This window comes from Danio aesculapii, chromosome 5, assembly GCF_903798145.1.
Source record: "Danio aesculapii chromosome 5, fDanAes4.1, whole genome shotgun sequence".
NCBI lineage: Eukaryota > Metazoa > Chordata > Actinopteri > Cypriniformes > Danionidae > Danio > Danio aesculapii.
The window spans coordinates 63,880,859-63,896,162 of NC_079439.1; the positions used below are offsets into that span (position 1 = coordinate 63,880,859).

Sequence of the window (15,304 nt, forward strand, 5' to 3'; positions counted from 1 at the left end):
GCAAAGCTGATGTAGATTGTGTTGTGTTGCGAATGGGCTATATGCACAGAAGTGTTGTTCAACCACTGAAATCTTCTGGTGAAAGATAGATGTGACTATTTTCAGTATCATAAGGGACCTTTTACAACATCGATAATGAAGATTTTTATTCAGTTTAACAACAAAACATCAGTAAATAGCGCTATTCCGCCTAGCCTGCTTTACTGAGCTGAAGTTGGTTTATATTCACATTGGTTCATTTTTAAACAGTGACAACCTGTGACACGCTCCCTATATTGTTTACCGTGCTACTATGAATATTCGATCTGAAATAGCATGCAAGTATGGCTTAGTAAGTAGTGTAATTCCTGCATGCTGCCGGCCAACCACTAAGCAGTCAGATTAGGACTCAGCGTGAGAGAGTATGACCAGCGATCCTTGCATGCATGAAATATTGCACATTGAGAAGTTTTGCTTGCTACACAACTAAAAACGTGCTAGATATAATACAGTTTTTCATTTAGATTTGTAGTACTATAAGGTACTATAAAGTTTTATAACTGGCGAATGACATGATCTAGTGGGTGTCTGTCATCTTTAATGTGCGCTTTCGTGTTTCAGGAGGCGTGGCTTCGGATGGCATGGGAGGGACTGCGTTTCAAAGATATTATGCTAACCGGTTAGCATTTTGGCAAATCTCCTACTGCACCTTTAAGCCTTTAAATTGCACTTTAAGCAAAAAAAAATCTTTCAAAATAGCTACAAAAATATTAGGTACTGTCATAATTATGATCACAAAATAAATGAGTGATCAGTAATTAGTTATAAAAACTATTATGTTTACAAACGTGTTGAAAAAACCTACTTTTAAAGAGCACTTGGGGAATATTTGAAAAAGAACTGAACTTCACAGAAGGGCAAATAATTCTGACTTTCTATTAAAATGCACAACAAACATTTAATCTAGTAATAATTCACAATATTACAGTTTTTATTAGGGGTGTAATGTGTTCGGAGTTCGGAGTGCATGTGACCCGCGGATTAATAACTTTTTTGAACTTGTAGGTTAATTCAACATTTATAACAATTGCCTCCCGTGTCATTCAAATTATGTATATGAAAGCATTTTGGCTTCCCTGTAAAATTTAATGATGACGGAAAAAGTTGTGTTGGTACCTAAATGCTTTCTCAAGCTATTAATTAAAGGTGTTTTCTGTCACTGTTTGTTTAGCCTGCATTAATGCATTCAGTGTAAAGCTGCATGATTAAACATTAAAAGATTGTGATCTCAATTCAAACCCGCGTAACATGAACGATGAATGATAATAATGACTTGCATATTAATTCTTCTAAGCGCTGCATTCATACAAACAACCATCAAAATTCTGTCACTGAATAGGTTTTCAGAAATGATACACCGACAGTCTAATGAAACATGAAGTTTTATGCGTAAATTGTTGAATCATTAATTGACAATAAATATGACATGTTGTACAAGATGTTAGATTTTTATATTTAGCATTATCAGCAACAGTAGCTAAGATTATTTTTCGTATTGAATACTTTTTTTTCTGCTGGTTCTTTCTTGATTTGTATTTTTATTAAAAATACAGGTTCTAAGTTCTGATTGTTAAAATCAATAGTTTTTGCAGTAATATTTTTGTATAAATGGAAAGCAAATGACATTTGTCTCCTCCCTTATTTGCTGATCCGAAAAATGGTCCGATCCGTAACTTAAAAAAACGTATTGTGATCCGAACTATGAGCTTTGTGATCAGTTACACCACCAGTTTTTACTATTTTAGATCAAATAAATGCAGCCTTGTTGAGCCCTAAATATTTCAAAAACAAACTCTTACCAACTAGTGAATTGCATTTATGTCTTTTATTCTCTTTGTCATTTTCTCACCAACCTCACAAATTGAGCACGTTAGCACCTCTTTTGCCTGCAATTAAAACAACCAGCCGAGCATCACATGAAGTACAAAGAATTCTGCTACGCCCTGATGCTGGTATTTTACCACTGAGCCAATCCCACAGAGGTCATGCCACCAGGCAGCATTCCTATTCATCATGTCTATTCAGCTCGTATCCTTCTTCTGGACAACTGAATTGAGATCAATGCAACTGACATTCAAGTGCAACGACATAGACATTCTTCCATTAGCCAATGAATTAAATATGGCACCGATCTTGACACATGCATTCTCCAGAGACAATCCGTCAAATCTCATATTTTCTCATGTCATGATTTTTCAAGCACATAAAAGCCTTTATTGACGGTAGCATTTTTTTCCTATCATCCAACACTCAAAGTTAAATCTTTTTTTTCATATATCAGATTTGGATTCTGTTCTTTTCTGATGCAAGAGTCATCTCTCATTGTTGAAGTCCAACTGAACTGTCATTCTCGTTTTTTTTTTTTATAAGTGTAGCAGCATAACCAATACAATATTTCAGCTTAAATATGTATACATTTTTCACTGCCAATCATTTCACTTTTTTGTACAATATAGACAGTAGCAGTACACTATGTAAAAAAATAAATAAACAACGTTAATAATAACAATAACAATAAAATAACAATGTAAACCATATCAATAACAAAATGTACACAATTCGGTCAAATATTCACCTAATATTCAAACTCAATAATAAATAATATTAAATCTTTGTTCTTAGTCTGAAGAGGAGACTGTGAGAGAAAGCTCACTGGTTATTAAATAAAAAAAAAATGGGTACCTTGCAGATTAAAACCAAGTAGCAATTATTTTATGCGTGTACAAAATCTGGATAGAGTAACCTTAGATATTCAGTCCAACTGTCATTCTCTTTATACTTTATACGTAAAATGAACACAAACTCAACTGAGTCAGAATTGATGCAATGTAGGGCAGCAAATGAATCATAGGGTTCTTCAGGATTACAGAATGGTCTCCTGATGCCCTCTAGAGGTGATCAGCTGCACTCACTATGGCCCATTCAGTGATTTAATAATTCCTTTATTAAAGGGATAGTTATTTTCCACCCAAAATAATATTTGAAACTATATAATATTTATTCCTTCTGTAAAACATAACATTTTAAATGTAAGCATGTCTCTTTTAACTGTTATCTGAAGACTATTCTCAATGAAACAATTTGGTTAAAAACATTGTTTATAAATACATTAATTTTGTGTTTCCACATAGAAAAAGGGAGCTATACAGGTTTGGGAGAGTTAACTATTCATTTAACATCATGTATTATCAAGTGACAGTATATTTATGTTCACATTAATATCTGATGTCATAAAATCTAATGACATTAGCAAGGCTTATTGTTTTTCTTTATCAAGCGATTTAACTATTTGTTTAACATCATGTATTATTAAGTGACTATATATTTACATTATTTTCTGATCTTATAATATCAAACTCAAATGACATTACCAAGGCTCATTTTTTTCCTTTATCAAACGATTTAACTATTCGTTTAACATCATGTGTTATCAAGTGACAGTATATTTACAGTATGTTTACATATTTATCTGATCTCATAAAATCTCAATCTGAATAAACTTACATGACATTAGCAAGGCTTTATTCTATTTTTCCCTTTATTAAATCATGTTACTTGTGTCATGGTATTTTGTATGTACTGTGTAAAAATATCCTTGTCATGAAAAGTGGCCATTTTAACTCTAAAGTATTAAGTCTGAAACTGGAAAATGTTTCTATGTTTAATGATTCATTCAAATGCAATGGTATGCCATGAATTCTTTTAAATGAAGGAATTGCTGTTTTTAATAAATAAAAAAAAGATATAACAGAGCAAAGAAATTTTCACAGTATGTCTGATAATATTATTTCTTCTGGAGAAACTCTTATTTGTTTTATTTTGGCTAAAATAAAAGCAGTTTTTAATTAAAAAAAAACATTTTAAGGTCAAAATTATTAGCCCCTTTAAGCTAAATATTTGTTCGATTGTCTAGAGAGCAAATCATCATTATACAATAACTTGCCTAATTACCCTAACCTGCCTAGTTAACCTAATTAACCTAGTTAAGCCTTTAAATGTCACTTTAAGCTGTATAGAAGTGTCTTGAAAAATATCTAGTCAAATATTATTTACTGTCATCATGGCAAAGATAAAATAAATTAGTTATTAGAAATGAGTTATTAAAACTATTATATTTAGAAATGTGTTGAAAAAAAATCTTCTTTCCGTTAAACAGAAACTAGGGGAAAAAATAAACAGGGGGGCTAACAGTTCTGACTTCAACTGTATATATATATATATATATATATATATATATATATATATATAAATACACATATATATTAGCCAATGTTATAGAAATTGACAATTCACCAATGATGGCAGAAGAGAAAAAAAAATTATCTGAGCACATGACTGCACACATGATATCACGCTCCATGTGATACTCCACAAAGGATCATAATGCAGAACATGTTGCTTGTGCTGAAGGCCAGTTCACACATTCTTGTAAATAAAAAAAGTGAGATGTGGGCAGTGGGAAGGGGAAAAAAGCATGTGAGACAATGGTTAAAATGAGTGTGTTTTTAGAATGCAGTTGAGGCGTTACAAAAGATGCTAGAAAAAAAGCGTAGCGGTCAAAAGAATAAGAGAAAAAAAAATGGAAAAACAGTGCAAGAAATGGTAAAGAAGTACTATATATTTAAAATGACAGTTCTTTTCTTTGACAGTTCTTTTCTTTGTTAATTATATCACCCACACCGTGAAAAAGATCCGTAAATTAGCAATATTTCATGTTTTGCGATTCATGTTTTTTTCACTTATTTATTCTTTTGAATAGCATTACGGGATCTTGATCTTTCCTCCAAAAACTTCTGATGTTGAAAAGTTTGAAAAGTGACTTTAGTTGACATTTCTAATAGTTTAAAGTCATATATTGTCTTAGTTTGTGTTGTAAATTATGGTATGGCTATAAACTGCCAGTACTTTTCCTGTTATTTTACAGACTTAATTCTCTCTTTACCATTTCTTAAACAATATCTTGTCTCAAATGACTAAAATATCCATAAAAGTCCTTTTGATAATCTGCAGGGTTGAATTTTTAACGTCAAAAGTGATCAAAACAAAGATAAAACTCCCATAATGCAATTCACAACCGTAAATAAACAGAAAACACCAAGTGAATCACAAAATACGGAACCTGTATAATAGTTATTTTCAGGCCACTACTGAAGATATGCTTAGTTTTTTCCAAATTGTCTCCACTTTGAGTTGATCAGTAAAACTGTCCACGGTTTGCAAAGAAATATATTTTGTTTCTCTTAATAATTTTCATCTATATCAAGATATTTGAACTACATCATGTGTGCTGCGTTAATAGAGTAAAAAATAAGATAATATTTTACTTCAATTGTATATTACTGGAAGCATATTGTAATTAAGCTTAAAGATGCTTTCTATGATTATTTAGAAGACGTAAATTCCTACTTGATGCGCTGCGTGGCCGGTTGTCTGTAAGCTCAGCGATGGCTCCTGTGGTGATGGTCTTCTTGATGCGGGACACTGAACCCAAGACAGGTTTAGCCAGAGCATCATCACTGCTTGCCCTCTTTATCTACACACAAGAACATAAACACCATCAGTGAAACAGCTGTGATTCATTTTGTGAACTGCATTACATGAAAATGAGTTTTGTGACTTTTACACCCCATTCACACGGGGCGTCAGCTTCAACGCTTCCTATTCACTTTGAATGGGTGACGTCAGGCGTTGACGAACTGCATTGTGGATACGTCGGCGCCGCTTCAGAGGCGTTGCTCGCTGCAGAAGTTGGGACTTTCTCAACTTTTCAAGCGCAGACAGAAGCGTCAGCCAATCAGATTGCTTTATGCAAATACACCAGCTCAGACAGTAGCAGATTGCGGACTAATTTCACTGGCTGACGCTCCTATGACGATCGCATCAGCCCCGACTTCAGACACTCCCTCTTTCAAGCGTTGACACTGAAGCCCCGTGTGAATTGGCCGTTATTTTTTAGTTAGTTTTGTTTTCATGTCTGTTCCCATAAAGGACATCTAAAGACAAAATTTTGCTTTTTTCTCAAGGAATATTAAAGAATATACTACTCCCTTCTCACAAAAAATAGAAATGATGACAGCTTTTTATCATATGAACAACATAAATGTTATTATTTTGATTTAAAAACAGTGAATTTATCCGAAAATGATTCAAATTTTATGTAAAGCTTATAAATGAGCATATTAATGAGCTTATTAATGAGTATAAAGCCAGGCATTAGGACTGCAACGATTAGCCAGTTTCCCTATTAACCGTGCTTTAATTCAACGATGTTAATTAAACGTAAAGGTTTCTCAACACCACGTTTATGCACAAAAAAATACTGCTGCAACTAAAAGTTACGCCAACTGTGCGCTAGTTTAAAGTTCCGAGCTTGTACACCGAGGCGAATGCCCACTGGATTAAAGGCTGATTTTAACTGTGGCTGAAGCTATTAACTAAAAGCCGTTCACTTATCCCATCTTTTGTGCGCTCAAGTTACGTATTTCCAATGGAGATGCACAGCTTGCATGCGCATATTGGCAGCAACACGCATGCGGCGTGACGCGCTCAAGCTTTCCAGGCACACCAAGTGCGCTCCACGAGTCACATGACAAGAACTGATCGTTCAGCTTACAGTAGTTTGTATGGAATATACACATTTTCACTCCAAAGAGAAAATAAATACAAAAGGATAACACCAAACAATTTTGTAACATAGTCAAAAGTGCCTTTCAGACAGAGGTCCAGCAGCCTTTGACTACATTTGCTTTCTTTAAAAGGGAAATACTTAACTAATATGTATATTGGTTAGTAATATTCTTATTATTTTATTTATTTATTTATTTATTTATTTATTTATTTATTTGTTTGTTTGTTTGTTTTTCATTTATTTGTTTATTCATTTATTTATTTATTTATTCATTTATTTATTTATTTATTTGTTAATTCATTCATTTATTTATTTATTTATTTGTTTGTTTGTTTATTCATTTATTTGTTTATTCGTTCGTTCGTTTATTTATTTATTTATTTATTTATTTATTTATTTATTTATTTATTTGTTTGTTCTGTCATTTATGTTCAGTGAAAAATTATTTATGTTTAAATGCCAAAACTTTTTTTCACTTATTTTCAAGTCTAATAATGGACTACTGTTTATTTTTGTATTATTATTTTGTGTTAGGCTGTATTAATTCTTTACTGAGCAGCAATGACTTAATGATTTTCTAAACTAGTAGTGTTTTGAAGTTAATAAATGCATAATAATCGTGATAACTGTGAAACCGTGAAATAGCTTGCAGGCTATTTGTTGTCTGCCTCACTTTTGTTCAGCATTCTGTAGTTTTCCATCTACATGTGCTGATAACATGCTGTGTCAGTGATTCATTACTTCTCATCCATTCTACTGTCATATTAAATGAGCATCACCTTGCTGAGTCGCAGGTCAGAGGCGATGGTGCTGGACGATCTGGAGGTCTTCATCCCGATGTTGCCGGAGTATGTGCTTTGGGAACTGATGGTGGACAGCTTTGCACGCTCCGGGGCTCCCATCCTGGGCAGTGCCGCCTTGGCGGTGCCCCCTTTCAACATGGTCCTCTCAGTCCTTCAATTCTAGGTACTTGTTCTGTGGACAAAGCAACAAGAGGAAGCAGAGGGTCAGATGGTTTAGTTTAGATCATACCTCAGTAGATTTAATCCCTTAATTGCAAAACTCAAATTCAATATGTTCTCTAACCTGTGTATTTAATAAATGTGTTTCCTAATTTGATCATTAATTAGCCATTTCTATTTATTAAATAAGATATAATTAATATCAAAAAAGCAATTTGAGTGCAGATTTACTAAATATTATCAGACAAGTGCAATCACAAATGTCAATAAATTTACACCACAGTTCAACAAACAAGAAGGAAATATTAAGCCAGTAATGTATTTGATTTAGCTAATCCCTCATTAACACAGGGAATTGCAGTATCAAACACCCCAGTTTTTCTTATTTCATAGATGTAATTAATTTGTAGTTCAAAACACCCATCAGATTATTTATTATAGCTTTCAGTAGTTTGTATTTTATAGCTCTAAACAGCTATAACTGTTTTTATGTACAGGGCCTTTAAGGCTAGTCCTCCCCGCTTATCGTTCCCACGTTCCTCGGCTGCGTCAGACAACAGACAGACATAAAGGAAGCAGATCTCACGTAGCGTTTGTGAGAAATACTACAGTAAGAACTTTACCAATGAGTATCTGATACATTTGTTGTGGAGTTGCAATGATGAACACGGGGAGAACATGCAAACTCCACACAGAAATGCCAACTGACCCAGCCGAGGCTCGAACCAGTGACCTTCTTGCTGTAAGGTGAAAGCACTACCTACTGCACCCCATTTTTATAAGTGTAAAAGGATGATAATAATAGTAAAAAAATATATCACTAAAAATACTGGGGCGGATGTCAATATACCTGGGCGGCCCACCCAAGTAAAGTCTATATGTGGGAAGCACTAAAACTGATGAGGTCAGATCAAGGGGCTTCATTTGCTTTCAGGCCTTCGGCATAGTCTTCATTTAGAATTCAGCAGAATTGCAATGCAGAAAAAAACAGAATAAAAATAGGAGCAGCAAAGCAATCTGCTTTCAGGAGCATGCAGGAATCATTCATGAGATATAATCTTAATGCAAGTGAAAGTGGGCCAATTCAGAAGTGGAGAGATGGGAAAGTGAGAAAGTGAGAGAGACAACCCAGAGGAACATCAAAAAAAGATTGCGATGACTAAGCATGAGCTTTTTTTAAAGTGATCTAGTAATTGAAAGCCCCTTATCAGAGAGCTTAATTTGCAGTGTAGGTCTCGCCCAACTAGATCTCTATTAATGTAGAGAAATTGAGTGACTCAGAGAGCAGGACACGCATTAGTGAACGAAGCAGAGGTAATGTGAGAGGAGTGGACAGGTGGCCATTGACTAAAAGAGGCATAAGTGCTCGACAAAATAGAAAAGGGGTGAGTTTGAGTGAGCTAATGTGTTACCCTTGTGGGTTGCTCTTATTGATTTGAATGGTGGGGTGCAAATACACGCAGACACTCAACCATTAACAACATCCCAAGAGATGCTGGAATGACAACTATAAGAGCACCAGAACACTATCAGTGAGAAAGACTTGCTTGCTAGCTTGCTAGCTCATCATAAAACAAAAACAAAACTTCCTTTAGTGCATAGTGTATTACTACAGTGATTAATAGAGCATTTTGAGGGATGTAAACAAAAACAATGGTCCCAACGTATTTCCTGTTTTAGATTTTTAATTTTTATAGCTTCCGAGAATCCAAAAAGAGCTACATATTATCAAATAATGTTATGGTAGCTGTTTTAACATCGAATTATGATTGAATTGCTTCTTGTTACAGTTATGAAATAGTTTGCAGGAAATGTTCATGGACCAATGACATGACCACATTGAAATGGCCTATAGTGAAACATGATTTAGAAAGCAAGAGACTCTTGCAAGATACATTTACATTATATTTAGTCATTTAGCAGACGCTTTTATCCAAAGCGACTTAGAGTACAGTTAATGGTATAGCCAGAGAGGCAATTGCAGATTAGGAAGGAAAGTGGAGACTAAATAGTTGAGTTTTTAGTCGTTTCTTGAAGACAGCAAGTGACTCTGCTGTTCTGATGTAGTTAGGGAGTTCATTCCACCAACTGGGCAGATTGAATGCGAGAGTTCGGGAAAGTGATTTCTTCCCTCTTAGGGATGGAACCACGAGGTGATGTTCATTCACAGAACGCAAGTTTCTGGAGGGCACATAAATCTGCAAAAGTGAGAGCAGATAAGAAGGAGCAAAGCCAGAGGTCGCTTTGTAAGCAAAAATCAGAGCTTTGAATTTGATGCGAGCAGCAACTGGCAGCCAGTGCAAACGGGTGAGTAGCGGAGTGACATGTGCTTATTTGGGTTCAAAGACCACTCGTGCTGCTGCGTTCTGAAGCAGCTGAAGAGGTTTGATAGAGTTAGCTGAAAGCCCGGCTAGTAGAGAGTTGCAATAATCCAGTTTGGAGAGAACAAGAGCTTGAACAATGAGTTGAGCTGCATGTTCAGATAGGAAGGGTCAGACCTTTCTGATGTTATAGAGTGCGAATCTGCAAGATCGAGCAGTTCTAGAAATGTGGTCAGAGAAGTTTAGTTGGTCATCAATCGTTACTCCAAGGCTTTTTACCATTTTGGATGCAGTAATGGTTGCCCCATCCATCTGGATTGAAAAGTTATGGTGTAGAGTCAGGTTGGCAGAAACTTCAGATAAAGTGTCTTTATGGAAAACTATATGCATATGGATCAATTCATAATATATCACTGAATGCTAATCACATGCCAATCATAACCAAACGCAACACACAGTTTGAATGGAGAACGACTGAAAGGTGTAAGAGAGGGAAGCGTTGACATTAGGGATGCTAATGATTACTCTGTGATTGATTAATTATTAATAACATCTTTAGTCAAAAGGGCGGCGCAGTGGGTAGTGATGTCGCCTCTCAGCAAGAAGGTCGCTGGTTTGAGCCTCGGATGGGTCAGTTGGCATTTCTATGTGTTTGCACGTTGTCCCCGTGGGTTTCCTCCTGGTGCTCCGGTTTCCCCCACAAGTCAAAAGACGTGCGCTATAGGTAAATTGAATAACCTACATTGGCTATAGAGTGTCTGTGTGAATGAGTGTGTATGGAAGTTTCCTAGTGATAGGTTGGGTTGCAGCTGGAAGGGCATCCGCAGCATAAAACATATGCTGGATAAGTTAGCAGTTCATTCCGCTGTGGCAACCCATGATTAATAAAGGGACTAAGCGGAAAATAAATGAATGAATCTTTAAATCAGGGACATCATTAAAGCATAAATTATGCTGTGCGCTGTGATGTCCATGACTTCAAGCATCACATAGTCAAGTCAAGTGTGTGCAGTTCATGTTTCCTTATCCCTGCGTATCTCTACTGTGTGCACAAAAACACACTGGTTCCAGTTTGAACAGAAGCAGTAGCCATGAGCAAGTGAAACAGCAAATTTGGACCTTTAACCCTTCATCTGTTTCCTCTCACTGACACACATATGCACCAGTTGTGTGTACATCTGAGATGGAACTGTTGTATATTAGTCATTACATTTAATCGTTAAATAATCAATCAAAAAAGCTGCTTTTTACCATCTTTTTAGCTTTTTATAAAACCATTTTTGGTGAGGATGCTTGCATTTAAATGAACACATCCTGACATGTCACTTAAGTAGAAATCCTGACTAAGCAATTCATTAACGATTGATTGATTGATTGATTGGTAATTTAGATTATGGAAATTTGTGTAAATTGACATCCCTAGTTGACAAATTTAACAGCAAAAAACCAATAGCTCACACTATACTAGGGCTAAACAATACTGGAAAAATCTAACATTGTGATTTATATATATATATATATATATATATATATATATATATATATATATATATATATATATATATATATGTTCGAAATGTATGAAATGTATGAAATGGTTGAAATTAGGGCTGCATGATTCTGGCTAAAATGAGAATCACATTTTTTTTGCTTAAAATCAAGATCTCGATTTTCTCACGATTCTGTAGATGTAAAATAAAGGTTAACATGAGTAGCCTATTATTATTGTTAATTCTCAAACATTTGATAAAACAACAATAATAACATTCGGTCTATGTGTAGGTCTACTGTTGGTTAAAATGCTTAAATTTGTATAGAATTGGAATGGTGGACTTGACTAGACTTTAAATTTGTCCTGGTTGTAACTTCACAGTAAAGTGATGACATCAGAGTACAACTACTAATAATTCTAAAGTTGAATTATTATGTTCGAGATCAACATTATTAGACCATATTTTCCATTGGTAAAATAGAACATTTGCCATTATCAGATTCCCTCTTACATTATATTTAACATTATATAGGTACTACTAGAGTAATTACAGTGACAGTGTTCAACATTTATTCTCAAACACAACACTTTGTGTTCGCTATGAAAGAAAAAAAAAACAGCAAATGCTTGTCGTAATCATAACTTTACAACGCGATATGATAATGTAAATGATGTGCGCGCCTTTGGTTTCACTGTGTCTCATGAGTGTGGCTCATGTCATGACTCATGTCTTTATTACCTGTTATTCACAGCCTATGCAGGTTTTGTACACTGCATCATTTGTGGGCATGCATGCGTCTTCTTAGTAGTAAACAAACAGTGCGTCAGATCATGTGTGATTTCGCAGCCGCGAATACATCATTAAATTAAAGACAGAAATAACATTTTGGGTGAATTAAACCTTAAAAATACAGGATGTGACACTTTTAAAACCATTTGGAGGTGTCCATGTTGCTGAGCAACGTATAAAACAACATGGAGACTTGTGCAACCGCCTTTATGCTTCTCCCGAACTTGAAAATATAATTAGCTGAATCGTACAGATGCTACATTAAAATCGGGGGGTCGAATTGAGATTGTGATCTTTTTTTCGATTAATTGTGCAGCTCTAGTTGAAATTGTAAAAACATCTTAATAATACCAAGTGTAAATAGGGCCTTAAATCCATTGGATCACATGACAGAGAAGTTTTGATAGTACATTTTGTACATTGTTCAAACTACAAGTAACTTTGCAATCCTATGTCAATTAGCTCTTATTAGGCTGTTAAATTAGGAATAGGTTTAGGGATAGTAGAAAAAGCTGCCGGGTAGTTGGAAAGAGTAGTTGGAACTTATAGTCAGTTGAATGTATTTTGGAGGTCCATTAAACTAAACAGCTAGCAGATATTAAGCAGACATTTGACTAATACTCCTTACTGGCATGTAGTTGCAAAGTTACTAAACTTTTATCAAAATTAAGTGTTAGCAAGTTATAGCCCCTCCAATTCACCCAGCTGTAAAACACAAGGACTGCTGTTGGTGAGAAGACAGTAAATGTATGGTGGGTGGGTGTAATTAGAGGAAGCCTGTGAATGCTTATCTGATTACAGCACACTATGCAGACTGTTTGAAGGAACGGTCATATGACGGAAGTCCTCTCTGAAGATCAAACGGCAAACAGAGAGCACAGAAGAATAAGGTGATATGGACTCTACAGCTGACTGACAAATGTGAAGTCCTTATTTGAAGTTTTTCAAAGACAAAATTTCAAGTGGCCATCAGAGTGAACGCACAGAAAGAAAGTGCATTGAATGACTGAAAGTAGAGCTGCACGATTCTGGCTAAAATGAGAATCGCAATTTTTTTTGCTTAAAATAAAGATCACGATTTTCTCACGATTCTGTATGGAAAATAAAGGTTAATATGAGTCGGCAATTATTATTGTTTTTTCTCAAACATATGGTAAAACAACAATAATAATATTGTGTGTACGTCTACTGGTTTCTATAAATAATTCTATTCTACTTATAATAATTCTGATGTTGAATTATGTTTGAGATATATGCTTGCAATCTGTCATGGACAACATTATTAGACCATTTCATTCACTGGTAAAATAAACATTATATAGGCTAGAGTAGTTATACTGACACTGTAAAACATTTATTCTGTGTGTTCGCTATGAAAGAAAAACCATATAAAATGCATGTCGCAATCATGACTCTAAAATGCGATATGATTATTTAAATGATGTGCACGCTTTCAGTTTTATTTTCACTGCTGTTCATACTTCGCACGCGGCTCTCAAACGATCACTCTGTGCCACAAACTGAATATTATTTACAACTTTATTACCTGTTATTCACAGCACATGCAGGTTCTGTTCACTAAAGTAGACGTGCATGCGTTTATTATTAGGTAGGACGCACGCCCGCCCCCTCTGTGGTAACAGCTCACGGTCAGCAGCTCACGTCACGTGAGCAAATACAGCATTATATGAAGACAGAAATTACATTTTTAGGTGAATTATACCTTATAAATACAGTATGTGACTCTTTCAACATCATTTGGAGGTTTCCATGTCGCTGAGCTATGTATGTGAAACAATGAAAAGACTCGTGCAGCCGTCTTTGCTTCTCTCCTGAACTTGAAAATATGATTGGCAGAATCTTAGTCGAATCGAGGTCGTGATCTTTTTTTAAGTAATTGTGCAGCTCTAACTGAAAGGTATACAGCCTTCTTTATCATGGGTCGCCGCTACATCCATATTTTTATACAGTCTATGGAATATATGGTTAATAAATCTAACATAGGTTTATAAATAGTTTTTATGATTTGATTTTATGATTTTATGAGTGTGTGATTTACAGCTAGCAAACGGTCTCTAGCATAAAGTCCCATTGAGCATATGTGAGGGAAAAAAAAATTCTGATTAAGAGTCAATGAAGAGAGAATCAGATCCAATATCTACTCCAGCATATTTGCATCTCTTTGTACTGCAGCCAATAATGTCAACCTTAGTGACCTGAGGGAATTTAACATTTCTCCTTGCTGTTAATAGCCAAGCAAACCTACATCAGCACTTTGCAGGACAGGAGAGATGAGTGCACGCTTCGCTCTAATAGCTTGCAAGCGGACCATGACACTGACACAGAACATGTACAGTTATCAGAAAATAACCTTCAGTTGTCGAAGAAAAACAGGTCGGTCACTCATGATGCTGCTGTCCTATATAAAGTGAACCAATTTGAAATCCACCCTCCCAAAAGCAAAGTGGTAAAAACTTCTACGAGCAGAATATATGATATTAATCTCTTCAAATGAAATTAGATTATTCCAAAAATAAAGAAAATAAAATAGAAAAAGACTATAGGTGGGCATAGATAAATGTTTTTTTAATCTATATTAATCTCACTGTAATCTTGCAATTAATCAAGATTAAAATGGCTCATTTGATTTCTGCTGAAGGCATTCAGAATATGTGTGCTACCCAAATCATGACTAAAAGTAAGTCTTTAAGAACGGGTTTCTCAAGCCAGGTGGCGCATTACACCAGGGGCTCATCTCCTGTTTCCAAAATGCATCACAAACTGCTTGAGAAACTGTTCTACAATGCGATTTTTGATTACATTAATCCGACTAAAGTTATAACTGAACTAAACAGAAACTAAACGCACACACACACACACACACACACACATCGCGAAATGCAGAAGTTTTTTCTTTCCATTTGGCGTACGTTATTAAATTCCATAACACTCTCAACAGTCCTTACTCCTTATTTGCCTCTAATACCACAGTTTGTCAGGGGGCATGAATGAAATGTTCATGAGTGAAAAGGAAAACTGCCGAACTGCAGTTCAAGTCACCCAAAACTACTG

At 35.2% G+C, this 15,304-nt stretch overlaps 1 protein-coding gene across 1 annotated transcript in view; it reads right to left on the minus strand.

Annotated features, from left to right (window-relative positions):
* Window positions 1-15,304, minus strand: part of specc1 (sperm antigen with calponin homology and coiled-coil domains 1) — a 205,140-nt gene that overhangs the window by 162,202 nt on the left and 27,634 nt on the right. The window contains exons 2-3 of the mRNA XM_056458667.1: window positions 7,447-7,642; window positions 5,446-5,572 (exon numbers count right to left, since the gene is read on the minus strand). Of these exons, the coding sequence (XP_056314642.1) occupies window positions 5,446-5,572; window positions 7,447-7,608 (289 nt within the window). The 5' untranslated portion in view covers window positions 7,609-7,642. The remainder of the gene's footprint in view (window positions 1-5,445; window positions 5,573-7,446; window positions 7,643-15,304) is intronic.